This window comes from Aulonocara stuartgranti, assembly GCF_965226115.1.
Source record: "Aulonocara stuartgranti genome assembly, chromosome: 13".
Lineage (NCBI taxonomy): Eukaryota > Metazoa > Chordata > Actinopteri > Cichliformes > Cichlidae > Aulonocara > Aulonocara stuartgranti.
The window spans coordinates 17,137,064-17,164,749 of NC_138949.1; the positions used below are offsets into that span (position 1 = coordinate 17,137,064).

At 42.2% G+C, this 27,686-nt stretch overlaps 2 protein-coding genes across 5 annotated transcripts; one reads left to right on the forward strand and one right to left on the reverse strand.

The window, feature by feature from the left end:
* Positions 1-441: 441 nt before the first annotated feature.
* On the reverse strand, positions 442-3,902 carry znf488 (zinc finger protein 488). 2 transcript variants are annotated; one of them, XM_082556302.1, is made up of 4 exons: positions 3,697-3,902; positions 2,731-2,950; positions 2,130-2,358; positions 442-2,017 (listed from the first exon to the last, which is right to left on the reverse strand). In XM_082556302.1, the coding sequence occupies exons 1-4, from the start codon at positions 3,705-3,707 to the stop codon at positions 921-923; spliced, it is 1,557 nt and encodes a 518-aa protein (XP_082412428.1). In that variant the 5' UTR covers positions 3,708-3,902; the 3' UTR covers positions 442-920. The 2 variants fall into 2 exon arrangements, with proteins under 2 accessions (XP_082412428.1, XP_082412429.1); XM_082556303.1 differs by lacking the exon at positions 3,697-3,902 and adding an exon at positions 3,041-3,050.
* Positions 1,176-27,371, forward strand: antxr1d (ANTXR cell adhesion molecule 1d). Of its 3 annotated transcripts, none has more exons than XM_082556300.1 (18): positions 1,176-1,264; positions 9,493-9,564; positions 9,654-9,725; positions 10,066-10,147; positions 10,578-10,608; positions 10,683-10,756; positions 11,242-11,310; positions 11,400-11,480; positions 11,624-11,684; positions 15,156-15,254; positions 17,058-17,127; positions 20,274-20,352; positions 20,639-20,734; positions 20,832-20,870; positions 21,053-21,151; positions 21,237-21,401; positions 22,104-22,184; positions 26,201-27,371. In XM_082556300.1, exons 3-18 carry the CDS (start codon positions 9,658-9,660, stop codon positions 26,510-26,512), a joined length of 1,506 nt encoding a protein of 501 aa, XP_082412426.1. In that variant the 5' UTR covers positions 1,176-1,264; positions 9,493-9,564; positions 9,654-9,657; the 3' UTR covers positions 26,513-27,371. The 3 variants fall into 3 exon arrangements, with proteins under 3 accessions (XP_082412426.1, XP_082412427.1, XP_082412425.1); XM_082556301.1 differs by having other exon boundaries at positions 1,237-1,326; XM_082556299.1 differs by lacking the exon at positions 1,176-1,264 and adding an exon at positions 5,219-5,628.
* The last annotated feature ends 315 nt before the right edge of the window (positions 27,372-27,686 follow it).

A 27,686-nucleotide genomic window follows, 5' to 3' on the forward strand; every position in this document is an offset into this window, starting at 1 on the left:
CTTCATGCCTTCTTCTTGGCTCATTTACCTGCAACAGAGAACTATTTATGTCCATCTGTCCACAGCCTGTCCCTAGTGGAAAGTAAGCGGCACAGGATTGGTGGATAAACATAAAATCACAAGTTCAAAGTGGTGCAGTCTACCTGGATTACATCCAAGTCTGCAGATGAATGATAACTCAGAAGTTTATAAAACTAATAATTGATTTTTTTTTTTTTTTTTTTTTTGGAGCAGGCATCCTATTTAAATGAGCTGCTTAATATGGTATTTTTCAGCTCATTTGTTCAAATAGCAGACTAAAATGCTGGATACAGATCTCAAATGCCACAGGAATGTTATACGGGTGCATACACTAAACAATAAACGTGTCTAATATATATTTAAACACACTGAATGATCAATACAGGGCAAATGGTGGTCTCAGTCACCTCCTGTTGGAACTGGAAAAACTGACCCTCTGATTTTAACCCATATGATGATGGAACAAAATACATCACAAGCTTTTATTTCCACTTTATATAATTTTAGATTTTAAAACTAATGTGCATACACACTCAACCCATACCTCCTGTACAATTTAGATCGAGGAAAAAGAAAATGGTCTAAAGAGGATTGCTTTGAGATATTTGTGACAATCATGAGCTGTCCTTGAAACCTCTCTGTCCCTCCTGAGTTCCATAAGGCACAAAATAACTTAACATACTGAACTAGTGGACAAACTGCACTGAGATCAGTTTACACGCACCTCTATCGTCATCTAGTGGACAAGCTGTGATGGGCATGTGTATCCGTTTTGTTATTATACAGCTACCTACATTCAAAGATATACACTAAAGTCTTGCCTTGGGTTGCAGTCGAAGCTTGTTAAATATGAGAAGCATTTAGGTAATAAATAAAGAGTTTCTTTCCCTTCTCTTGTCTCAGTTATGGGATGTCATGTGTCTTGACAGGTGGTGCCGCTCTCGGAAGTATTCGTGGCAGATTGGACAGGTAAGTTTCTCCTCCCTTCTTCTCCTCACCTGAGACTCTGCGGCGAACTCCTTTTTGTGGTGAGAGCGCATGTGAAAAACGAGGTCAGAGGTCATGCGGAAGGACAGGTTGCACTTGGCGCACCAGTTCTGCACCGACACGCCGAATGTGGTAAAAGTCGGAGGAAGGATCGTGAGGGCCGATGTGGTTTGCAGCTGAGCGCCTATGTTTCTAGACCAGTGCTCCGGCGCGTAATGGAAAGCAGTGTTTAATGCTACCGGGGAGGGTACAGTCTGTAAGTCACTGCTCAGGATGTTGGATGGTATCAGATTATTGTATCCCACAGACGTCCTAGAGGTAAATGCATTCGTCATCTCCTCCAGGCGGCTAGAGGGGGCTGTTGAACCTCTGCTGGGGTGAGCCTGGGGGTCAACAGGAGAACTTCTTTTACTCGGTTTACAAAATGCGCTTTTCTGTTCGCCCTGGCTGTTCGATATCACCAGAGAAAATGCACTGTTGCTGCTTAAATGCATGCTAGAGCCCTCCCCTCCTGTCTCCATCCGCGCGTCCAGATCTCTGTCGTGCGTAAAAGTCCACTTGGATTCATCACCTTGAACAAGCTCCTCACTTTTACGTTCCAAAAGATCCAGTTTCAACGTCTCAGCTTTCCGTTTCCCCTCACCCGAAGGGCTGTCTCCTGCTGGCTGGTCGTAACTCTTAGTCGGTGGTGTAATATTATCATCATTTGAAATATTAGTCTTCTCTAATAGAACCGTTTTTCTCCATTTTGGATAAAGAGTTTCCTCATACTTTCTCTTCTTTGGGGAAGTCTCCGCGTCGTCGTTGTTTCCAGTTCTTTTGTGTTCCAAATCTCTGGCAATGTTGTGGAAATCTGTCACTCGGCGTTGCCTCTTAATTTCCACGTGCTTGTGCTCATAAAGCTCGCGGCTCCAGGTGTCAGTCTTTACGTGAGCACAAAAGAATCTGCAGTGAGCCAGGAAGGGATGCTCGTTTTTGAAGACCTGGTTACATCGCCCACATTTTAATTCTGAAAGAAAAACGAAAGACAATATGACGTGACTGTTTTTAATAATTTCAATGATTTTGGAGTGACATAAAATTTGATTTAATCGTGCACATGCATTAAAGGGCAGTCTCACCTTCGTTTGACTCTTTTGCTATTTCGGTGAAGCCCAGCAGATGAGACAGCTCGTGGTCGTACCAGATCAGCAGCTCTTCTTCCTGCCGGATGTCCCGGGTAGTCCGCACGTACAGCTGACCCCCTTTCAAAAAGGCCTCTGTGTTCTGCTCCTCGCCGTTGCGCGCAGCTTGCACGAGCCGCAACCAAGACAGCATCAGGGCAGAATTACGCATGGCCTCAGGATCGACCTGTTGATAGCAACCCCTGATGTTTTACACAGTGTCCCGACTTAGAGGATTTTTATTCTGTCTTTCTAAGAGCCTGCTTGTAAATAATTTAAATAGTTAATTGGTGGCAGATTGCATCTTTTAATGCTGAGGTGATTTTATACACTTTTTTTTCTTTTACTGGTCAGTACAATAACACTCAAAATACAGCTGGTCAAAAACAATCCCATAATAACACAAAAACCTGGATGTAACGTATGACAATTAAAACTATATACATCTGAAAAACCCTTTACTTTTGGAATCATGTCACCGTTGAGTTATATAGTAACTCAGTAAAGATGTTACAAAGTATATCTGCAAGACAGTTTATCACAAATTTGTCATACGCACCCTGAACACACAGGATTTCGCTCTCTTGTCACAGGATTTCTGCGCTATGAAAGCGATAGAGTCGTAGAAAGTGTTCTGGAGCACGCACGGACCGAAGCATGTGCCTGCAGGGATGCTGCGCGCAACTACCACACTGGTGTAGAGATCTGAAGAATGCTGGAGGAATTTACTGTCGCCGGTCCAGATGGACCGAGGCAGGAAAGTATGATCCATCGTTAAACTGTAATGGAATAGTTATTGTTAGTAAAGGTGAAGAATTACTCCAAAATAGTTTTAAAATTCATGTTGTTTAACAGAATGGCAAGATAACCTGGGGAGTAGAGCAATCTCATTATATTTCCTGTTAAAATCAGCCTGGAATAGTAATTATAATTTATATCTTGTCTCAAAAAAGTGCAAGTGTTTTATATGAAACTCAAAAAAGGTTGGATTTGTGCGATGTGCAGTTAGCCGGTTTGGATCTGATCCAAGCACACACAGAATTCCAAAATCGTAATGAAAATAAATTTGCCCAAGTGTATTTTATTTTTCATTTGCTAGTAAAACCGAGGGTACCACTGCGTAGTGAGAGCAGCCGGTGTCGAGGCAAAATGATTACCAACGTCCTTTGTCTCAGTTTTTCACTCGGTTAGTCCTTTTGTCTCCACATCTGCCGTGGAGTCCAGCTGCCTGCTCAACGCGCAGGATAAGTTCAGTATGTTTTCCATAATGTATAAACAGCATAAACGCTCTTAGATTGCGTGACTAATGTTTTCCCTCTCTCCGATCAATTAAAAGTATGCAATCTTTTAGGTTTGTAGGCTATGGTTTAAAATATTGACAGCTGAACCGCACAGCATCATGACAGAATGTGGTACCGATCTAAAAATCCCCGATTTGTTTTTTTGTTTTTTTTCTTCTTCTTCTTCTTTAATGTTGACATTTAAGAGTAAAAACGCACATGCCTGTGTTGCCATGCGAACTCACCCGCCGGACATGGAAGAGGATGTTTAAGCCGTTTGGGAGCCAAGGAAGTTGCAGCAGGTGCAGCGGACCTCGGTGACGAAGCCTTCCCTTTTCTTGCTGACGAGTTACTTATCCGGCTGAATCTTCCTCCGCACTGTCGTCTCTCCCCTCTCCCATTCCCACTTATCCCCTTCAGAGAGCGCACTGAAGCGTGGCGCATTGATGCAAACGCGTGCGCGCTCGCGCACACGCTCACTCACGCGCCTTCAAATTAGTATTTTATTAGTAATTTTTCCTTTGTCTGGTTTACAGTTCCCTTCCGTGGAAAAGGGAAGACGTGGGTGTTTGTTTGGACAGAACAGTGATTGCTGGTTAATAACGCACATTTATGCCTTGTACAGCTGACCTGAACACCGCTGATGGACAAAAGTCATATTTTCTTATGTTTCATATCAGGTCTCAACAGATTATTTGTTAATTTTATAGTGTTACTAAAACCACAAACTGGGCGAAGCAGCACGCTGGAACATTTGCCAGCATGCAATTAATCATATATAAATCATAATGTTGTGGTAATCTGTCATGTCATGGTTTTAAACGAAAGACGCGAGTAATACTTCGAGACTGCACTTCAGCACATGCACGCTATGTGGGATTGAGCGGAGAGGTCTTGGTCACGTTTCTGGAGACATTGTGTCTAGCTACGAGAAACTAGTGGAAACTGTCTAATGTGGGCAGTGGGAAATTGTAAAATTGGCCGCTGTTACATGACATGATGCAGGGTGGTCTGGGTTTGCCACCAGGCAAATACATTATTCATAAACTAAATGTTTCTGTCTAATGAGCATTTAATGATTATTCTGCATCAAAGCTTTGGTTTTTGAGTAAATGTCCTGGTAGTTCGTGAGCCAACTTTGTGTAACGAGAAAGTGGGGACGCAGAAGCCTCGAAGGGGGGACTCTTTGGTCGCGCTCCAACTGTCTGGTTAAAGCACTTTTACACTATAGACTAAAAATAGTGTTTTACTTTGGATTAGAATTCAAATTTCTTCTGTTTGTGGCAACGTATCACAATCACAGGAACACTTGGACATCCTTTCAGCAGCACCATGTCCTGTGGATATGACGGTATTGAGCAGCTCTTTGGATTCGTTTTCTTTCATGCACAAATTAAAACAAGCTATGAACTCTTTGATTAACACTATACAATTCACTGACTGCACTGACGAATAGGAGACCATATTCGACTTTAGGCCTTTGGTAACTGGTATATTAGAAAAGACATGGACATAAATTTAATTATTTATGTATAATACATCTGATTTGTGGTCGTCTGATGTTTCCAACTATGAAAAACAAAAAATCAAACCACACTAGTAGGACATGACACTTTTTCCCCATCCCAGAATCTTTATTTTTGACAAACTGATAAGGCCAAAGAGAACATCCCAAAAACGAGGATGTACACAGCCACTCTCCCCCCGTAACAGTTTTTGAGGAAAATAAAGTGGAGTTTTGTGTGTCTCCTCGGGTGTCGCTCCTCTCCTTCATCCTGCCCAGCTTTAGTGCTTCTCTTTTTTTCCCCCTTCCTCTCTCAATCGAAGGAGAAGACTTGGAGAGGCCGGCTCGGTCTTAACAAGATTCTTCCAGACTGAATGCACTCAAAATAACGTGAAAGAAAACGTAACCAGGAAACGGGGCTGTGTGTGTGCACAGAGTCCATCTGGAAACGGACGATAGGGAGATGTGAAGCTCTTTAGTTGTTGCAGTGCCGGAGTAGTCAACAGTAACCGGGAAAGATGGCGAGGACACGGGCTCGCATGTTCCTCGTCTTGGCTGTAGTTGGAATTTTCTGTCTCGATGTCTCGGTCAGAGGAGAGCTGCAGGGAGAGCAACAGGAGGAGGAGGAGAGGTCCTGCCAGGGCGCCTTCGACCTCTATTTTGTTCTGGACAAGTGAGTCTCGGATATTATTTATTGCTTTGTTAATTTCTGGTCGCTGCGCATTGCCATGCAACCGTGTAGTTGTTTGGAAACGCGGAGCGCGTCAGTCGGACCTCCTGATGTAACGGAGTCTGAGAAAAGCGAGTGAGCGTGTAAAGTCGAAAAAATACCCAGAGTCTTCATTTTAATCAAACTGGCTTTTGCACCAAATCACAAGATTGAATCTTAAATCTGTGCAACGCAATGACTTCACTTAAAGAAACATACCTAAAATCATTTTAACTTGCTGTTTTGTGTCTTCGGGACATGCAAGTAATCAGATTGAAATTTAAGTTGGAAGTATATTCTTGACATCGGGGCATGCTTTTCTTTTTAGTTCGGTTTAAAGTGGTGAGACAAAAAGACCAAGCTTTACCGAGGGGATGTGGGCAGGGCGAGCAGGATGGATAGAGTTTCAGGCTGATGACGCCTGCGGACACAGCTGCTGCAGCTGCCCCATAGCGGTGCTATATGGGCCGGTTATCACTTTAAGCATCGGCTCCATCAAAATAAAGAGAAGAAGCATCAACTAATGGCTTCCTGTCACGACTAGAGTGGGGTTTTGCACTGAAAGCAAACACAACAAAAACATTGTTTCTAATACACCTTTTACACTGGATGTTGGCTCAGCTGATCGTTATATTACTGCTTGATAAACGGTTTCTTAATGCATTTTAGTTAAATGCACAGCTTTGGTGTAAGTTATGAAACATCTTGCATAAGGCGCATCCTCCAGCTGATCTTCTTTGTCATTGCCTGGCTCTTATCATCCACCAGGATGATCATTCAGTCATTTTTTTCTCTGTTTTGTTAAAATTCCACTTTGAACGTTTGCTGCAAAAACTTTGCTGTTTAAAGTAAAGTGGTACTCCTGCATCTTTAGAGAGGTCTTAGAGAAATCCTAAAATGTCCCTGTTTCTCTTTCCAAGTATTTCCTCCTCCTTCTTTTTTCAACTCATAGTTGTCTGGTGGGTGGACAGGAAATGAAGTTTGAGACAGTGGGAATGTCAAACAAAGGTCCCCAGTCTGAATTTAATCCATTACCCTATTACTGACATCAGTACTGTTAGAATAACACCAGGACGCTCTTTAAATATCTTTATCATTATGAAATTCTACAGACTCTTAGTGACTCAAAGCATTTTTTCAGGCCGCATGGTCACTGTGGATGCTTCTGCCACTGTTCTGGCATGTGTAAGCCTGATGATTTTACCCTGCGCTCCAGCTCATGTCGTTTCAGACATTGTAATTGGCATGTTTCTGTTATTTTGGCATGAGCGGCAAGGTGAGATTTATGCACATGGTCACAGACAAGCAAGTCTAAACATGCAACGTAGACAGATACAAGGAGAGAGAATGACAACAAAGCCATAAGGTATGGTTGGATTTGTGACCTCCCTGTGTAAAAGAATAACAGGTTAGAATTTCAGTGGAATAATTATGTTCTCGACAGACGGAGTGATGTGATTTTGCGGTGAAGCAGCTAAACAATGTGGTATATAACATTTGAAAATATGCTGAGGTAATGGTTAAAAAAAAAAATTCTTTATGTCCTCGGCTGACCCGTGTGCACCACCGCCACCTATGAGCTGCGAGGTGGACGAGCTGAGTGACATTTTACTTTGGTCTCGACATATTTGATGATCTTTTTAATGTTCACGGCAACATCTGTCAGCCCCTCTCTTCTCTCTTTACCCTTTGCTTCAAAAAGTTTAGGAGGAGCCTGGGGAGCACGGCATGTCACGCATGGCTAAACCTCTGATACGCCCCTTTTCTTTTTTTGACTGTCTAGCAAGCTCCAGCAGGCCTTCAGGAAGCTGTTGATCTTTCTCCTGAGATAGCACTGATTTCTTGGCTGATATCAAATGCGACACAATGACTAATATTTAAGAAAGAATAGGGCAAAATCATCTCTAAATTGGACTTCACCTTATCAATACTCATCTTGTTTGCAGGTTTTGCTTTTGCTACACTCTCCAGTAGGTTATGAGACATGCTAAGGGGAGACTGTGTGCACGCTCCACTGTAGCATCTCAGTATACACAGAATAAACATTAGAAAAACGACCATCAGCTTCCTACATTCCTGCTCTCCGTGTCTGAGCCGCACCGAATACCATGCTGCATTTTTTTCGGACTATCTGGTTGCCCACAAATGGAATAATAGGTGTTGTGTTTTATGGCTGGGCTCTGAACAGAGTTTTGTGCTGACCGATCCAAGTGCTTTGGATTGGTTTTGGAAAAGGGGACTGTGCATCTCACAGTTTAGGAATGCAGGTAGAAGACTCAAGGGTAATTACTAAAATTGTAGAAAGATTGCTTTAATTTTCAGCAGAGGAGACGACTTTGAATGCGTTGTGCTTTTTCTGTGGATGGAGAATTGTCTGTCTCAACAATATGTTTTCAAACAAAATGTCAGAAACTGCTTTTTAAAAAATCTACTATATATAAATGTCCTAAAAGGATTTGGGGAAACCTGGCAGATATTTTCATTATCACGAAGAAAAAAGGACAACTGACAAACCAGAAGTTCTGTATATGGAAAAGGACTGGTAACAAAAATGAGGCCCAATCATCCTCTCATTGGTTGTAGTTTGCAATGTTAATGTTACCTAACAAGAGAACCCTTTGATTTAGTCTCAGTTTAATGAGCAGTACATGAAACACAGTTTTTACTTTTGGCAGTGTGTCACATAACTTCCTATCCTGCGCACTGGACTAAAACCTCTTTTGTGTATTTGTAACAAAGAGCACCCTGCTTCCTCATGAAGCATATCTTCATATCTTTAGCCTGTAAAATAAACCCACTGGCCCCATATGAGGACACACTTTTTCTTAATATAATGAAATAATGACTTCCTGTTCAAAGATTAAGTTTAGGTTTCATACTTAATCAGGTAAGGTCAAGTAAACCCAGACAGCTCCCAAATAGGAGCTCTGCACCAAGAAAGGATTAAGATGGGGGTTTTTTTACTAGTAAACTTTTGTATCAGGGACTTTTTTATGCCTTTACTTCTTGGGAAAGGGAAAAGTGGAGGAGGCAGTTCTGGGGAAAATAAAAGATTCAAAAGAGCTGTCGTAAATTTGACCAGCTCAGACTTTCACTTTGCTCATGACCCTGTTATGTGTACACACGGATGCCTGACCTTTGCAGAGTTTTGGTTTACAAGCTGTTTGATGTTGCATCCTTCACACACACACACTCACACTTTTACCCCCTGCTGAGTGTCACTTCTGGGTCCCTCTGTTGTTCATGTCGCAGCCTTTTTACTCCGTGCATCCCCAACCTGTTGTTTGGCTGGCTGCACTCAGTGGGACCATCTGTTCCCCCTCACAGTCAAACACACACACTTGCACTCTTCCACATACACATGCATGTCCACTATACACACACAGGCCAGCTGCCTGCTTCGTGGTCCCTGCTAGAGGCAGACTGCTACATCTGTCCCTGTCTAACCTCAACCCTCTGGCCCAGCAGCAATTAGCCCCCATTAGCAGCCCCATGGGACTCGATTTCATTAAGGACACTGTCATGTACGCAGAAGCATGTAGCGGGCTAATCAGCAGCACACAGCCGACAGGTTACAGTCCAAAGCAAGGGAATGTGATTAAGTGACCAGAAGACGGTCTTCTCTGTGTAAGAAATAAACTGCTGTTCCTTAAAAAATCATTAAACCCTTAGTATTTGTAGGCACACTACCTCTAAATCACTGCATGAAAATAAACCTCAGTTTATTAACCTCAAATTCAGCTTTTCTCTTTTCCTTCTTTTTGATCTAGGTGGAATAATATGCTACAGCATCACATCACACAAGTCCGTGTTTGTGGTATTTTTCAGGTCTGGGAGCGTAAAGCATCATTGGATAGAGATCTACTCCTTTGTGGAGCAGCTGGCAGAAAAGTTTATTAGGTACCAGCAGGATTTAGTCACTGATGTGTTTTTAGTATTTTGTTTTCTCCTTTCGTCCATGTTAACGCAAAAGCACTTTGTGTTCCCAGCCCTATGTTGAGAATGTCCTTCATAGTCTTCTCAACACAAGGAAAAATCATCATGAAACTGACCGAGAACAGGTAAACTCTACACATCAGTAACTGACTAATCCCTTATGTTACGTCTGTATCTGCGTACAAGTACTGCACAAAAATGCTATCTTTACTCATCTTTGTCTGTTAAACTGGTCTTGTGACCCTTCAAGATCAACAGAACAGATATTGCATAATTGCTAACAGATTTTATGCAGCTTCATGCAACCTTACGAATACAAAAAGTGAGACTATCTTTGGTTAAAACTTAAGCTAAAACGTTACTTTCCAACTCAGTTGAATCTTTCCTATTCCGTTTACTCCATGTCTTTTCTTAAAAGCGACATCCTTTCAGGATGTTTTATAAGGCTGTTTGTTTATTCTTCAGGGAGGACATCACTGGAGGCTTAATGGCTCTGAGGAAGGTTATCCCTGGTGGAGACACGTATATGAACTTAGGCCTGGAGATGGTAAGGCTGGGTTTAAATCACACTATCTGAGTCTTCATAAACCTTCCACTGAGCATTAATTGTGCCTGGCAGCTGGAACCAAGAGCAATTAGATAAGTATGAGGTGTGTCTCAAACCATGAATTACTTGCTCCTTCCTGAAAGTGCCGAGCTAAGTATTTAAGAGAGGCATTCTTAAAGAAATTACTCTTTTATTAATTTTTTTTCTTTTGTGAAAACAGGAATGTGGTTTTTTTTTAAGCAAAACATTTAAAGACATTCACCCATCTTTGCCAGAGCACAGTGTGCAAAGTGCGATCTGTGGCTTGACTCTACCTCAGTATCAAGGTGTTAGACTGTATGATCACCGGCTGTAACTCTTCTATGATCTGTAACTGAGAGTTTCGGTTGTTGTTGAACTTACGGTTGAATTCCTTTCTTTTTAAATGTAGGCTAATGCACAGATCTATAAAGAGAAACAAGGTAAGCTTCAACCCAAAAGCTTCATACATTGCAGTGCAAAGTTTCAGAGAACGTGAAAGTTGTGCGTTCTGCAGGGACTGCCAGCGTCATCATCGCCTTAACTGACGGAGAGCTGAATGAGTGGCAGTTTGACACAGCACAGAGAGAGGTGAGACGTGCTGTAAAGTAGAAACGTTTTGGAGCCAGTCGAGAAAATATTGCGGCCGGGCTGAGGACCGTTACTGTAGGCTGCGTGCCTGTTAGCTGTTTGTTAACTTTATGTTATTAGTGCTGTTCTTCTTTGGTGGCCCTTATTATGGTTTTCATATTTTAAACCACTTTAATATTTTGCCAGCTTTGATTGGTGCATCTGCCATTTGGAGGCAAAAGACCTGCCCTCTTGGCTGCGCCATGGTCATTTTTACTTTTATTACAAATACAGATGATAAATACTGCTAAAGTTATTTAGAAATGATTAATAATCAGGATGCGTAAAAGTTAATGCCCCTTTTTTGGAGAATGCATCATGTTGTGAAACACCAGTTTTTTCATTTTTGCTGTGTGAACTGAGAAAATGGTGGTTTTGGGGAGATTTTAGTGGCTCCACGAGACCACAAGAATCTCTTTGCAATTGTTCTTTCTTTTTGTTTGCAGGCACAGAGGGCCAGATCTATGGGAGCTATTGTTTATTGTGTAGGAGTCAAAGAATTCAACCAGACCCAGGTACGATCTACTGACAGATATCAGAAATATTCCAAATACATAAAAATCCAAATATCTTATTTTGTCTGTGTGTCTGTATGCTTTTCTAGCTTGCAACTATTGCAGACACAGTGGAACATGTGTTTCCTGTATGGGGAGGCTTCCAAGCCCTCAGGGGAATCATTGACTCAGTATGGCACACACATACCACATGTATACCATATAAACACTCACACACATACAAAAGAGAGCCATAAAAATCATATTACATCATATTAAATTACTGAGGTATCACATAACTATTTTTTTTTTGTTTCCATCCCCTCTCTCTCAGATCATTAAGAAGTCCTGCATTGAGATTCTGGCAGCAGAGCCGTCCAGTGTGTGTGCAGGAGGTAAGAGGTGTGAGGAGCGGGGGTTTTCCCTTTCTAGTTCACAGAGTGGGCAGTCACGGTGTGCGATTGTTTCAGATGACAGTCATCCAAAGCCTCTGGAGTGAAACATGAGGTTGAGTAATCGCATGGATGCTTATGACCGCAGAGTGACAGAGAGCGTATTGTCATTCACGGCCGGGGGAAATTAGCATGGCCGCTTCAGCACAGCATGGGTGCAAAAAAAAAAAAAAGAGGAGGAGGGGTCTGCGGGTGTTGGTCAGAGGAATTAGCCATGAATCTTCAAGCATGGCTGCATCTCTGGCCTAGTTTGCCACATCGTATATGCTAAATAGCCATTTGGGTTGGTTTAAACCCTGTCCTCTCCCTCACTTCCTCTGCCCAGCACTTCTGCTCCTAGACAGCAGTTTAAGGAAGTAGGAGGCAAGAGATGAAGCATTAAGAGAGAGCCTTTATGGGTAGCCAGCAGGATGGATGAGCTTTGACATGACCTTATTAGGACTCACTTAAGGGAGTGCATTTGCAGCCCTGCTACCAGGACAACCAATGGAGATTAACATCCATTATGAGATATGAAGGACGGGAGAGGATGTGGAGAGAGGAGATGAGAGAAGATTCATGTTGCCGTAAAAGGACAAAAGGAGAAGCTGTTCTCACATGATAATTACAGTTTCTGTTAGTGCGCAAGAGACTTTGTGTCACTCGACGTGTGCCCAAATATCCTTCAGCAGCCTCATTTATTATTCGATTGATGAGCAGCCTAATGGTCAGTGAACTAAGAAAGCAGGGACCCGCTTTAACCAAGGCCTTACTCTGGCCTAATTAATTAAATTGTAATATGCTCAAATGCTTATAGTGCGCTTTGTCTGCCTTTGTTGTGATTTGTGCACATATACAATGGAAATCAGACATCCGGTGCTTTCACATTATACCAGAAAAGGCTTTAGATTGTGGAGAAATCACCAGCCCTCCTGCCCCAAACTCTTATAAAGTAAAGCAGTTTTTATCATTTAGCTATGTGATTTAATTTGAACAGCAAGGCCATGCATTGAAGCGTGAATACATACTGACACCCCACATTTATATTGTGACAGTCTCTTTCACTGTTATTTTTCTTGGCCCGCGTGTAGTCACATAGCATATCGTACACGCTTTACCCCAACACACACATTTAAATGGTCTTTAGTCTGCTAGCGCACACGCATCTCCCGGCACGTGTGTAAACACGTCCCTCACATTGATGTGAAGTGACCAGATCGAGCTGCCTGCAAACAGGCCATCAGACCAGACAGTGAACGTTGGGCCACACTATAAGACATGACAGCACTGATTCCCAGCGCGCGCACACAAGCACACGTTGAGGACAGTGAGAGTACGGCCTTCGATCTAACATGACAGGAGAGATAGCTGCTTTCATTAACGTCTGACCCTTTTCTACCCGCCGTGCCTTCCTCCTTTGCCCCTCCCTGTCCTTCACTGTCCTTTTGCACTAACGTGATTGAAGAGGCACTGTTGGGACAAGCTGTACCCCCTTTTCTCCGCACACTCAGTGCCCATGCGTATTCGTATGTATAATCACATATTCGTACAAAACAAAATCCCTGCCAGCCATTCAGGTGTGGATGTAAATGGACACGTTGCCATGCAGGAAAAGCAGAGAGCAGACAGGAGAGGGCAGCAGCATATGTGTCGGACATGGTGGTGGGGCACCACCAGTCCTCATCCACCATGTGTCTGACAGGAGTGACCTTTTAACACATCAAGCCTGGTATGTGTGTATAATAGATTTTGTGACTGAGACATTTCTAGCTAAGAAAACACTGCTGTTTTCAATCAGTCAGATAATGACAATTGAAAATATCTATTTTTAAATAAGGTTAGGAAATATTATAGACTTCTCACATTTTTTGGATAAATGAGGTCCTGATTTGTTCCTATGTTGTTTTGGGGGGGGGTTTCTATACTTCTACATGCCCATGAACAAAGCAAAATCTATCCCTTTCATTGGAGTATATTTAGCATCAGATTGTGGGTTTTTGTGTGTGAGCTATGCCATGGTGTAGATTGCTTGGTCTGACTGCAAACCACATAGACCACAACTTATATTATATTATATTATATTATATTATATTATATTATATTATATTATATTATATTATATTATATTATATTATATTATATTATATTATATTATATTATATTATATTATATTGTGTCACCACTACGTTCTTATATATGAGGTGATTGGTTCAGGTTTTGGTCAGTGAACTGGGTTTTGCCTACTGTAATGTCACAGGGTCTTTGATTTGCTGTATAAAGTTTCTTAAATAAAACCAAAGTGAAGATAAACTGAATCTGTCAATAAGCACATACACAGCTGTATGAGGTCAGCAAGGAGTTTGGTGCAGTTTTTGTAGTGTCTTTAAACAAATGCATTATAATATGCTTGTGCGAGTATAATTCTAATTTCCATTGTTGATGTAAATCGTGGATTGTCTGCAGACTTCAATCTGCACTCAGCATTTTTGCAGAATCTGTAAACACATAAACATCTGGTGTTTCTTTGCTTTTCAATTGTCTTCTCAGCTCTTTCTCTTTCTTTGTATCTGTATTCATGGATTTCATGGCAGCTTGTCTGACCTTTAAAGAAATACTGTCACATATACACCCCGCAACCTGTGATGTTTTTATCCAGTGATCTTCACGCTGGTGCTTTAAATGTTAAAGATGTGGCTGGCAAATGTTCCCTTCGATTAGCCAGGATACTGCTAGGGGAAACCTCAGTTCACTTGTGTGCACACTTTCATTCATGCATACACTGAACACATGCCAATGCCTGCACATTCCACGGAGAAGCAGAATTACAGCACACGCACAGATCTGCACACAGGCACACACAAGAGCTAACGCCGTGTGGTAGTGCCATAGGTAAGGTCAGACCTACTTTGACAGTACTGTGCTGTTGTCAGCCCAGCAGGCATGTTTTTAAGCAAGTGTTTTTTTTCCCCGCTCTTTAACATATGCTGGGAAGCAGCCACATAGACACTCCAGCATATGCTGGCAAGCCTCTGTCAGTGCACTTTAACAGTGCCTAGGGGAAATTAAAGGTCAAAAGACACACACACACATTCGCACACACCTCCTGGCTATTGCACAGTCTGAGATATTTCTGAATAGCAACACTTTTAGCATTAGCACCACTGGAGCATATTATGGCCTTTCCACACATACACGCACAAGCACACAGATATAAACAAGCAGTAATGAGGCATGCACAAGTTCTCACTGCTCAAGTTGAGCCCGACAGAGCAAGGGACTGGCTGTCTGGCCCACAATGACTGCATACTTTTTCTGCAGTAATTTGATCTTTTGCAACTCTTGTGCAGCTAAAAAAAATATATGCATTACCATTGTTTCTCATAAGTGGTTGTATAACTAATCATTCCTGATGTCTGGACCCATTTTTTCTCTCAGAGAGTTTCCAGGTGGTTGTGAGAGGTAATGGCTTTCTCCATGCAAGAAACATCAACCAGGTCCTCTGCAGCTTCAAATTAAATGACACACATACTGTGGGTAAGTTCTGCAGGTGTACACAAGAACACTATAATAAATAGTATGCATCCTTTTCTCCTGCTTGCCATTAAGCAGGACCCTGTTCCCAGATTGAATCTTTTATTAGAATAGTTCAGATGTGGCAGATGTCCCATCTTCTGTCTTCCTTCTTGGATCACTCTGAGCTGCTCCCAGTGCTGTTGCTATTTTTTATCACTAAAAAACCCTATTTACATCTCTTGCAATTGTGCACTGGTGATGCTTGCACAATGGTTATTTCTTCATAATTTTATTTCTGGGGAAAAGTCATAAGAAGACATATCTGGAAAGAAGGGTAGGTATTTTGCATTTCAAGGTTGCACTTGTCAAAAAATTCCTGCATTTTCAGTTTGTCACACACTGCCACACAATGGCAGGTCAGGTTTGTTTCCACTGAATGTTCTCCCTTAGAGTCCTCGGGACATTGTAACAGAAAGTTGGACTCTGTGGGGTTAAATTCAAAACCCTATAGATGTTGCATGAGTACACTAACCTGGTGCGCCCCATTTGGGCTTTTTCCACTGAAAATGAGGGTCATAACCAGAGATGGGCAGTTACTGTAATCCGATTACTTTTTTCAAGTAACGAGTAAAGTAAGGGATTACTATTGCAAAAACGGTAATTAGATTACTGTTACTTTCCCGTAAGCACGCTGCGTTACTAAAACCGTGATTTTCTTGCGAAAGTGTCTCATGACAATGACGTAAGCGAGTGCGACGTTCGTGGCAACAGCTGTGTGCAGATCAACAATGGATAATATATCGAGTGCAGGAGAGTATGAGCGTGCAGCGTTTAAAGCGTGGAAGTACTGACCTTACTTTGAGTTTGAGTCCATAAAAAGTGACAAAAACATTAGTGTTCGTTGTGCGTGGGAAGAAAACTTCTTTTTACAGCAAAAAAAAAAGTGCGCAACGACGTAATGGGAAATTCACAGAAACTCGCGGATTCTTCAACTGACCGCTGCGGCACACCTGCACCAGGGCAAACCTCCGCCTACCCTACTCCTGCTTTACAGGTGAAAATAGAGCAACAGGACCGCTGGGTCTTTGATTTAATTTATTTTCTGCTGTGTTTCACTTGCATCTATTTGAAAGAGTGAGTGTAAACACAAAAAATATTTTATTTTATGTGCTGGAATGTGCAGAAAATAGGTTTAAATGTTAAACAAATTTCTTCCAGTCAAAGAATGTTGCATATAATTTAACTTCTGCTTGATGCATAAAGTTAAAAGATTAAAACTAATAGCAATTTCACTAGAAACACTCAATAATTACACAAGGAAACAACACTGAAGCAAGAAAAAAAATCTGATTTATGGTAAATATGGTGTGGTTTATTTGCTTATTTATTTAAATTTTTTACATGGCAGATAATTATCTGATAACCAGAAACCCTTTAAGAGGACTTTATCTCAAACCAAACACAAAGGGCATGAACCCCTGCAGTAGGATGAACCCATCCATAATATAATGGTTCCACCCAGAATCCTCTCTGAGGATTAATGCCAGATGCTTTTCATTTTCTAAGATAAAATTCAAGTTCTACTGAGAACTAATTTTCCACCCTAATAGTTTCAGCTGTAACCCATCCAGTGAGCTCTGAAATTGCCATTTTATAACATTCTTGTGGTTCTATTTTAAGGATGGGCCAAAACATGCTTAAATGCCAAGTATTGTGTATTGGGCATGATTTTTGGCATGATTGAAAGAAAAACTTATAAGTATCAGAAGCAAAAAAAAAAAAAATTGTTTTTAAGAAGTGTGATTTTTGCTTTTCCCCATGTAGATGAGAGACCAGCTGGAATAGAGGACACCTTTCTGCTGTGCCCTGCTCCTGTGGTAAAGGAAGTGGGGAAGTAAGTAGCACATCTCAGATCTTGTTTTTCCACCCTTATTTACCTCAGATTGTTTCTCAGCTGTGGCTCCAGTCTCTGAACTATCCCCGTACAGCTGTAATGCGGACATTTGCCAGCTGCTCTCAAGTTTGTTGTGGACACAGAAGACTGCTGTCCTTGAACAAATTAGGGCCAAAGTCATTGTGTGTCTGTGATCAATCAATGTTTGTCACAGCTAACGAAGCCAGACACCAATCACAAGGGGACAACAGGAGTAGAGCCCAGGAACATGACTTAATGAGAGCCTGCTCGAGAGAACCTCACAACTCCGGTGTGTTTGTGTGTGATGCTCCTAATCTCTGTCTGGCACTTTGGCAGAGACAAAGTGTGAGTGGAGTCAGCGGGGCAGTGTAAAGTTTCCTCTGAGGGATTCCAGCTTTGCCCTTGGTAATTCAGAGCACAATTTCCTTGCGGGGCAGACAGAGAGATACTGTGGGTTGAGTTTGGAGAGGATAAAGGCCCAGCAGCCCTTCCATCCTCTCTGCCTGCAGTCTTGTGCATAATTATACACTCAGGCCTGTGGCCTCAGACACCTCCCAGTCATCATCTGTCTTGTTTCTGTCACTCAGATTTTTAGCATGATTTGAGCTTTTCTTATCCGCCAGTGAAAAGTACTGCTTTGATGGGGAACCACTGCTCAGAGATAAGGAGGAAATATTTTTTCTCCAAAGAACTCACGAAACTGACAGACCAAACTATTTTTTTAATACTGAACATTAAAAGTAGTATATTACTGGCATATAACTGTTTAGGGTTTGACATAATGACAGAATGTAAAAGACATATGGAGCAAACTGTAAAGTCCAGCAAACACCCTGTACGTGTCTCTGCTTTAGTGTCTGATCTTTGTTGCTGGTGTGCTGTTGTAGCAGGTGGAGCTACTCCTCCTGAGAGCAGATCGAAACAGGCAGCATCATTACACTCTGCAGTGATGCCTGAAGGAGGCGTCCTTCCATGTAACAGAGGAGAGAAGAGTCGATACTGCCTAAAACCCTGAGTGCTACTAAAGAGCAAGTCAGCTGTGGTGGCTGAAGGGTCCAGAGAGAAGGCCAACAGCTGGCTGATGAGTTCATTGCAACAGAAGTGGAAATGTAGAGTGAGGCGAGCGTGACACTGTTCAGGTTGGACAGGTGTTATACACTTTTATATACTTTTTTCTTCTCTCCCATTGGACTGTTTTAGCATTCTTAACATGATCATAATGCTTATCACAAAGGTTTTCAGTTTCACAGAACATTTTTTCAAACATCTCATTAAAAAAAAAGTAAAAGGGAAAAAAACATTGAACTGAAATCAGGCAGCATGGTGATGCACTGTAGACACTTTTGCCTCAGCAAGAAGGTCCTGAGTTGAGAGTCCTGGGCGGGGCCTTTCTGTGAGGAGTTTGCATGTTCTCCCCGAGTTCTCTCCGGGTACTCCAGCTTCCTCCCACCGTCCAAAGGTTACGTTAGGTTAATGGGTGATTCTAAATGGCCCATAGGTGTGAATGAGTGTGACTGGCTGTCTGTCTCTCTGTGTTAGCCCTGTGTCAGATTGGCAACCTGTCCAGGGTGTACTCTGCCTCTTGCCCTATGGTAGCTGGGATAGGCTACCATCCAGGCTATCATCCAGGCTATCCCACAACCCTGATCAGGATAAATGGAAGGGAATAGATGGATTTCTTTTAAATCACTTATTAAGGAAAAAAAATTCAGCTTCTTAAACATCAGTAGATATATGTGATTATTATGTTATATGCATGTTATTATCAAATAATAACACACCACAAGCTTAAAAAAAGATTAATGGATTATACTAAAACTATAAAAAAAAAACATTTTATGCAATTTTATAAACCAGTGATGAAATAAATTTTTCGTTCACATATCTAAAGTTATTACACTTTAGATATGTGAACTGCTTCCTGTTGAGGAATTTTTAGGTCTTCAGCTTTACTTGAGATCTTAGGGACTCCGGCTTCCAGCATCAGCGAGGGTCTCCACCAAAAGCCCCTCACTCTCCTCCTGTCTCACCCAAGTCGCACTGTCGGTTAGAATGAAGGCACTGGCGGTCCTGTCACACAAATCTGTGTTGACTGGGAACCTTCCGGATGCAGCTCCCCCTCCTGAGCGCACACACAAAGACACACACATATGTGGGGCAAAGACATATATAGTGGGCAGATTGATGATTGATAGGGGCTGAGATCTCTCTGTCAGCGTGGAGCTGATAGCACCCTGTCCCTTGCCTGAAAGGAGGGCTGACCACAGGATGGGGAAGGAAAGACAGAAAAAGGAGAGAAGACGCAGAAGAAAAGATTAGTGGCACCTGCACTGCCAATTTTCTATTCCCATGTCAGTGTCAGCATGAGTTATGAGACGAGCTACAGTGGCGTGGAGCGCTGAGGGGATGTGGATGAGGAAAGGCTTTCCTTCTCCCATCCCCCGCCTCTGTTTCATCTTCCCAGCCATCCCACCACCCTGCAATGACCTCCGCCTTCCCGCCCCCTCCTCAAACTTAACCCAAAGCTCAATACCCCCCTTGTCTGTGTCGCCCTAAACCATTAGACCAAGCACAAGAAGTCTTTCTCCATTCTTCTTCTACACTCCAGCAGTCTGCTCTTTAACCCCCTGCCAGCGTATGTGGCTCAAATGTCTTGGCCTTTGTTTTATTTTATTTACAGTTTCATTTCCATCCATTCTATCCTGTTATCTTCCCATCTAAAATGATTTGCTTTTTCCCACCCTTGTGTCCGCCCTTCCTGTACTTGAGTAGTTACAGCTACGCATATCGGTGCTGAATGCTGTACAATTAGAAGTCATTTTAGCTGTCTGTGGTTTCCACATCAGAGGTCTGCGTCCAGTCCAAGCAGAAGAGATTCCTCCCGTGGGTGGAGACCTCGCTGACCTCTTCGAACGCTTTTAGCTCTGCGTTTTTGTCAGCATATTTTCGTGTGCTTATAATGGAGCAAGTATGGACAAAGCAAGAAAGTATTTGGCACCTGGTTAAACTTTTACAGTAGCTTGAAGCTACGCTGTGAATGTGTTCATACAAGCAGATGTGATATGTCAGCACTTCTGTGTTAGATGACCAGCAGCCGGCTTGTGTTGTTTTTTGTATTTCTTTAGAGTGATCTACCTGCAGGTGAGCATGAACGAAGGCCTCTCCTATATCACCAGCTCTGTTCACATCACTACTACTGAATGTGTAAGTAGATCCAGTGTAGCTTACACTACAGCTTCACAACATTAGATGGTAATATTTATCTCTGGCATGCTGCCTTTTTTTTCTTTTGAAAAAACTTTCTTTCATCTGTCTTATTTCTCTTTTGGCTCTTTTATCTTCATCTCTCCTTTCCCTCTGAATTCTCCTCTGTTGCGTCTGTCATCAGAGGAGGCTGTGAGTACTTTTGCTTTTCACTTTCCCTTTGTTTTCACTTCACTTGTGTTTTATTCCTGTTTAACCGTTATCCCGTCCATCTGCATTTGCGCAGTTTGACGGCACCATCGTGTTGATATCCTTGCTCGTGGTATTCCTGCTGTTGGCTCTGCTGCTGATGTGGTGGTTCTGGCCTCTCTGCTGCACTGTGGTAAGTTTGACAGACCAAATGACCTCGTTTTTCAGGAAAACAACTACACTGTTTTTTTGTTTACACTATATTATTAATTTATTTTTCTCTGCTTCAGGTGATCAAAGAGCCTCCACCACCTCCTCCTCCAGAGCCTGTAAGTCACCTGTCACATGAACCTGTCGCAATCTTTCCCCTTTCTTTCATTCTATTCAAAGATTTGCATAAGAATTCAGGACTACTGCAATGTTTCTTATTTTTGCAGTTAATATAGTAAAGTAATAGTAATAACAGTGTTTAAGCATATGAGCTGTATCCTCATTGAGGCTTCGCTAACAGGAGTCAGATGATGATGATGGTTTACCCAAGAAAAAGTGGCCCACAGTGGATGCTTCATATTATGGAGGAAGAGGAGTAGGTGGCATCAAGCGCATGGAGGTACACTCACTCACTCTCAACTTTCAGAATTTGCAAAAGGCAAACGGACAAATTTTTTTTTTTTTAAATTTCTTACTTACTTAAGGTGCGATGGGGGGAGAAAGGATCCACAGAGGAAGGTGCGAAGCTGGACAAACCTAAAAATGCTGTTGTGAAGATGCCGGAGCAGGAATTTGAACCCTATGAGCCCAAGCCCCGAAAGCCTCCCCGTCGACCCCCACAACAGAGGAGGTGGTACACCCCCATTCAGGTAAGTTTATCATATGAATGCTCTTTAAATGTTCCGTTTATGTTTGTAGCTTACTTTATCCAACCGCAGGAGAGGAAGTCAGCTATATTTATCTTTATATAAAGCTGCAAAATTTACAGCACCTAACCTAAATAAAAATCATATGACAAACAATCAAAACATAATAATAATAATTGATCATATATTTCAGGATCTAGTAAAGCAAATGATATACATATAAACAGGTACATTAACCCTTTCAAGAGCTGGACAAGCAAATAATTGCCAGAAAATTAAAATTGTTTTTTTTAAATAGAGCATTTATTGAACCATCTGACACATTTTAAAGCTTAATTAAATATTAATTTGCAGTTTTAATTTATTTATCACATTTACTACATTATCTATTTCTTTTGCAATTTATTGCAATTTATGTAAGTTTTCAGGAGGAAAAAAAATCACACTGATGATGTTCTCAAAAACTCACAAAAACTCATATATTAAATATGGCACACGAGACATTAAGGTATTATGGTCCTTTTCAAAAAATCATATATTATTTGGCATTATAATCAGTCTCATTCTCTGTCTGTGGACCTTGGCAGAACACACTAAAAAATTTTTATTTAGATTAACTTTTTTGTTTTAAATCACTCTCATTTATATATGACATTTGTTTCATTATAAATCCTCCATTTTTAATTCACTTTCCTGACTCCCCAGGGGAAACTAGACGCTATCTGGGCTCTGTTCAGGAGAGGCTATGACCAGGTATCTCTGATGAGACCGCAGCCTGGAGACGAGGTGAGCCTGCTTCTACCTACAGTCAAGTTACATTTTCATCCGTTTCTGCAATTTAAGAAACCACAAAGATGCACAACGGCTGACACAAACTATAATTTGCTGATTACGAGTAATTTAGGGGGCTCGCCTTCTAAACAGCGGGTTTTCTGTCTTTCCGTAGAGCATCTGCATCCTTCTTTTGTCTGCCACGCTGCATAACGACACCGTAAAGACATAGGAAAATCTTTAACGCAGCACCCCAGTTCTCAGCACGCACACCCACACAAACACATGTGGAAAAACATTCACAGGGGAAATAGTGAGGTACAGACAGGACTCTCTTTGTCAAAGCTGCAATTGTTCACACACAAGGCGTACTGTGCTATTATGTACTTTTCCCTCTGACTCCCAGAAAATGACATGGTTTCTGTTGAGGTTTCAAATAGCATGTTTCACCATCACTGTTTACTGTTAAGTCATGATTATAGTAAACAAATATATACAAATTGTGTCATTCTTTGTTTTAAGTGCTATGTTTTATGAGAAAAACCAAAAAAAAATAATTGAATGTGCTATTACTGGACATTACTGCCACTGCTGAAAAGTCCTGAATCATGACATCACTACGTTTCCTGCAACTGAGTGTGACAGATCGAGACAGAGAGCAGAGCGGTCCCTCTTATCTAACCTTGACCCCCGCGTCTGGCATCTCGTAACCCCCAAAGACATGTTTTCCTCATCACACTGGTTGTCATGGTGAAACATCTGCTCCGTTGTAAATGGTGTCATTGTCGCTTCTCATAGCTGTGGTCTCATCACTGTAAAATTTATCGATTTGTGCTCTTCAATGACATGATTCATCTTTACTGTGCAACAGTGCGAGTGTGTGTCTGCTCGCGTCTGTAAAAGTGGTCGCCACCGCTGGTTTTATCTTTTCTTTCCATCCTACACATCTTTTTTTTTTCACTGCGCAGAACAGTTCATCTCTGTCATGGCAGAAGTTTCTCGAGTCTTTGTTAGACACTTTCTGTGGGGCTGCGGTTCACAGACACTCAACAATAACCCCCACCCACCTCCTTTCACGCGCCATTAACTGAGAAAAATAAAAAAACGCTACTTCTCACATGGAAAAAAACGAGGGGATTCACTTTTGCTGCAGAGGAGGAGAGAATGTTTAGAATAGGTGCTGATAGCCATATCAGACATGAAAGACGACAGTGATTGCTCATCGCTGATAAAGCCAGGCTTGGATATTCCACACAGGAAAAACAACAAGCATCTCTTCAAAACCCAGAAACCTCAGCACAGCTGGTTATTAAGAAGCCCCAGTGTGGTGGCAAAAAGTACAGCAGTAGATAGCATTAACTATCACACCTCTCAGTCCAGCTTGTTAACCAGCAGCTCAGGAGGTGCTTGTCCTGCTTTCTCCCCACATTACTCCTACTTCACTGCCTCTGCAAACAGCCATCAGCGGCCTGCCAGTTTCTGCCACGCTCCAAGTTTGCATTTTATCTCTTTTTCTGCCATGTGTGCGTGCATTTCCGTGTATTTGTGTGTGTGTGTGCGCGCTACTGTAATGTGCATGTCACTTCTCCTAAGCAAGCATCACGCAAACAGATGGGCAGTTGAAAGGCCACGAGCCATATTGTGACAGATGAGATTCCCTTCTTTTGTCCCCGGAGCTGATGGCGCTGATGGCTCTTGTCACACAGTACAGGCCAGACCAGAGGGCGGTCACCAACTCTCTGTTCTCATGAACAGACTGCACAAATGAGCACTTCCTCTTCTAACCCTCTCCCCTTTCTTTTTTTCTTCTCACCACTTTATAGAAAGTATTAGTTTACACAAATTTATAAATGTTACATGAAAAATCAATATAAAGTCTCTTCACATCACAGCAAATCTCCCACAGGCTACTAGGCTGATGCATGGGTCGCATCATTTTCATCCAAATCAAACAATCCAGTAGGAGATCATTCCCACTCAGGATACACTTTACAGTCACTCTTTCCTCTAAAGGGAAAGTGCACAGAAGCAATCTCAGCAAAAATCCTTCTCAAATCATAATAGGGCTCCTCGAACTCCTCAGTGTCAATTCTAGGGTTTGGAGTTCTTCAATAATTTCTCACACATCTGTGTATGTCCACAACAGTGTTTCAGTATCACAGAGTTCATTTGCTCACTGGAAGTCTAAATGCAAATAAACAGTTTTTTATCAGCAGCATCTATTTCAGTGGTATTATGAATAATCAACAGAAAAGGTTGTCAGCTGTTTTCATGGGAACTACTTCTTAGTCCCAGTTTAAGTTGTTTCTGGGAAGGGTAGTTGAGATTAAATGATAGGGCTGTCGGGAAACACTGATCCACAGTAACCAAAAATGTTTGGTAGGTATCATTTAAATGCACTGCTTATCGCCCTTTTATGTTCATTTATGTGGGGGAGGGATCTCAAAATGTGACATTACAGATCTGCTCTGTATCGACCCTAAACTGCCGATGAAGTGTGTTAACTCTCGTGAGTTCACACACAGCATTTTCCTTATGTGAGTGAATTGCTGTAATGTCATGCGAGGTGACAGGCAGAGCTGTCAGGTCAGATGTGCCTCCGCTCTTCTTTTTCCTGTTTGCTTTACTATAATGGCGGTGTGTGTGTGTGTGTGCGTGCGTGCGTGCGTGCGTGCGTGCGTGCGTGCGTGAGTGTGTAAGAGAAAGAGAGTTCCCCTTGAGCGTACAAAACAATCTGCTTTGTGTGTGTGTCTGTCAGAAGAGTGGTGCAAGCAGGGATGCTGGAGGTGTTTCAGGGCTTTGTTTTTCTCCTGAAAAGGAGTTGAGGCTCAGAAGTAAACAAATGCCAAGAGGGGTGATAAAGTAGGGACAGATATTACACAGTCACAGGGGCAAACGGGGAGAGTGACCATCACAAGTGACTCATTCTTGACCTCTCACATAGCTCTTATGTGTCCATATCACCTTAATTAAGGTTTCTCCACCTCTCTTTCTGTTATTCATGAGCCAGAGGTTTCATTTGAGGCCATATGTTCTGGTGGATGCATGTTTACAGTCTCTCTCTCTCTCTCGCACACAGACACACACATAAACATACTCATATTCATGAGCTTGTGCTCTCATTGTGTCCATATGCTCTCTCTGGTGTTTTGCTGCTGCTCTGCTGCTCACAAACTGGCCTTTTCACAGCAGCCCGGCAACAACACCAAAGCAGTCAGCACCCCCCTCCCACCTGGCCCGCCCCCAATCAATTACATACCCTTCATACACACACACATACAACACAATGACCCTGCAGTTACAAAGCTACCGCTGCTGAGGCCCTCTTAATGGCCCCTGTGTGACTTTAGGGCCTCTCTGTTTAATAAGGTGTTATAATCAGACCACCAAGGGTCTGTGACACAGAGACCTACTCTCCATCCTTCACACACTGACTGAGCAGGACAAGTGAGCATGCATGTGTGTGTCTGCAGAGGGATGCTATGCAGGGGAACAGAGAGGACAATAAGAGAAGCGTTCCATTCTCCCTGACTTGTAAATTATGTTAAAATGCTAAATGGCTTCTGTTAACTATTGTGGTGATATTGAAATCCCTCCTTTACATTCCTTCAAGTCAAGCACATAAGAGACATAAACCACTTTCTGTTCTACGCCAAGAAAGGACTAGTCACTGCTGAGGTTGCAAGAGAAGAGGAGGGGAAACAGAAAAAGCTGCCCTCTGTGTATGTATGTGTGTACTTGCCTGTGCGATAACTCGGCGTCTTTGCTAAAATCACAGCTATTGTAGTGCAGGTGTGGACAGCAGACAGAAGCAGCTTTGTGTGCCCTCCAGGCCCTAAAACACACATCCTTGTGTTAGTAAAGCTGGGAGAAGTCTCACGCAACCCATCTTGGCTGGTGGCTCTTAAAAACTTAGTGCCAGTGCACAGAGATGCACTGTATTTTAATCTGCATTCTGCTTTTAAATGATAATGTGTAGCAGTTGTTGTTGTTTTTTTTTAAACCACCATCTCTCTCCGTTTGTCATGCAGGGCCGCTGTATTCGCTTTCAGCGCGTCAAAGATGGAGAGTCCACCCCAAACAACCGGGCCCCTCCTCGTGCACATTGCTCTCCCTCGGCTCCGCCCGCTCCTCCGGTTGTTGAACAGCAACCTCTGGTGTCTTACTCCGTTCCCCGCACGAAGCCTCCGTCAAGGGGGCCCCGTACCACACCACCCTCATGCACCACACCACCTGCAAGGGCACCCCCATCCATGGTACGACCACCTCCGTGTCCACCCCCAACTCGCACACCCCCGGGTCCACCAGGACCCCCGCCTTCTCGACCCCCACCCAGGCTCTAATGATAAATAGAGAGCCCACGATAAAGAGCTGATAGGTCAGCCGATTCCATTAAAAAAATAAAAAAAAACAAAACATGTCCTCTCTTCACTCTGATGACTCATAGGCAGCAGAAAGGCTTCAAATCTTACAAGCCAGGAGCTCAAACTTGAAGCTCTGTGCTTTGTTGCTGGACAGCAAAATGTATTTATCTGATTTTAAAATCAGCTACTGACTTTCAAGTTTCTTTTTTTTTTATACAAAAAAAGGGGGTAAACGTTTTAGAAAAAAAAAAAACAAAAAACAAAACAAGCATGTAGTTAAAGATTAAGTCTGTATGTCCAGTCTTAGATGCAATGGTGAACTAAATGGTTTAGAGTAAGTGCAATCCAGTAAAAAAAAGGGGTTTCTTGTGTGTGGCTGAAAGTTGGCTCATGACAGTTTGTGCTGGTAAATACAAAGGGAAAGAATGCTGAGCGAGGGAGTGGTCTGAAATTTAGCATTTTTTATTTTCTGGGTGTCTACAAAAATCACCCCGATTCATCGTTTAACTTTTCAAACAAAAGCTCTTTCTTAAAGTTTAAACGTTCAGTGATCCTATTGAAACTGCAGGGCAGTTACACCGCATTTTATTTATTAGAATACAGGCCCTGTCTGCATATGCTCTCTTTAGTATCAGATACTTTCCTGGGTTTTTTCTTTAAAGGGCAAGGGGCATCTGGGTGGCTTTTAGGAAGTACTGTGGCATGGCATCTGATGTATTTGTCTTCTTATCAACACCACTGAACAATTGTATCTTCAGGGTTCTCTTGTATATCATTTGCATTATTTCATTATTAACAACTTTGAATGTCTGTCTTTAATAAAAATGTTTTTTTTTAATCTCCTTCCTGCCAGACAATTCTTTCATAGTAATTAAAAGCATGTTATATTTGAAGAATGTTTCTGCACTCGTATTGTAAATCAGCTTCTAGCCTCGCCGGGATCAGTGCAACACGGACCTTATGACACACTTATTAGTTAATTGGCTATTGCCCGGTGCAACATTTGGTGATGTAATGCATTTCTCTTTAAGCAGCTCTTAAACTAATTGCACTTGTGCTGCTCTCCAGACATTAATAAGCTGTCTGTGATATTCACCCACAGGCCTCTTTTTTTTTTTTAGATATGCTTTACTAGTACTGGTTTGGATCCCAT

Coding starts and splice junctions, on each gene's coding strand:
- antxr1d (XM_082556299.1), top strand. CDS start 5,474: ATGGCGAGGACACGGGCTCGCATGTTCCTCGTCTTGGCTGTAGTTGGA. Junction 5,629..9,492: donor CTCTATTTTGTTCTGGACAA/GTGAGTCTCGGA, acceptor GGTATTTTTCAG/GTCTGGGAGCGTAAAGCATC. Junction 10,757..11,241: donor TTGACACAGCACAGAGAGAG/GTGAGACGTGCT, acceptor TTTTGTTTGCAG/GCACAGAGGGCCAGATCTAT.
- znf488 (XM_082556302.1), bottom strand. Junction 2,359..2,730: donor CGAAATCCTGTGTGTTCAGG/GTGCGTATGACA, acceptor TGCTATCAACAG/GTCGATCCTGAGGCCATGCG. Junction 2,018..2,129: donor AGCAAAAGAGTCAAACGAAG/GTGAGACTGCCC, acceptor TTTTTCTTTCAG/AATTAAAATGTGGGCGATGT.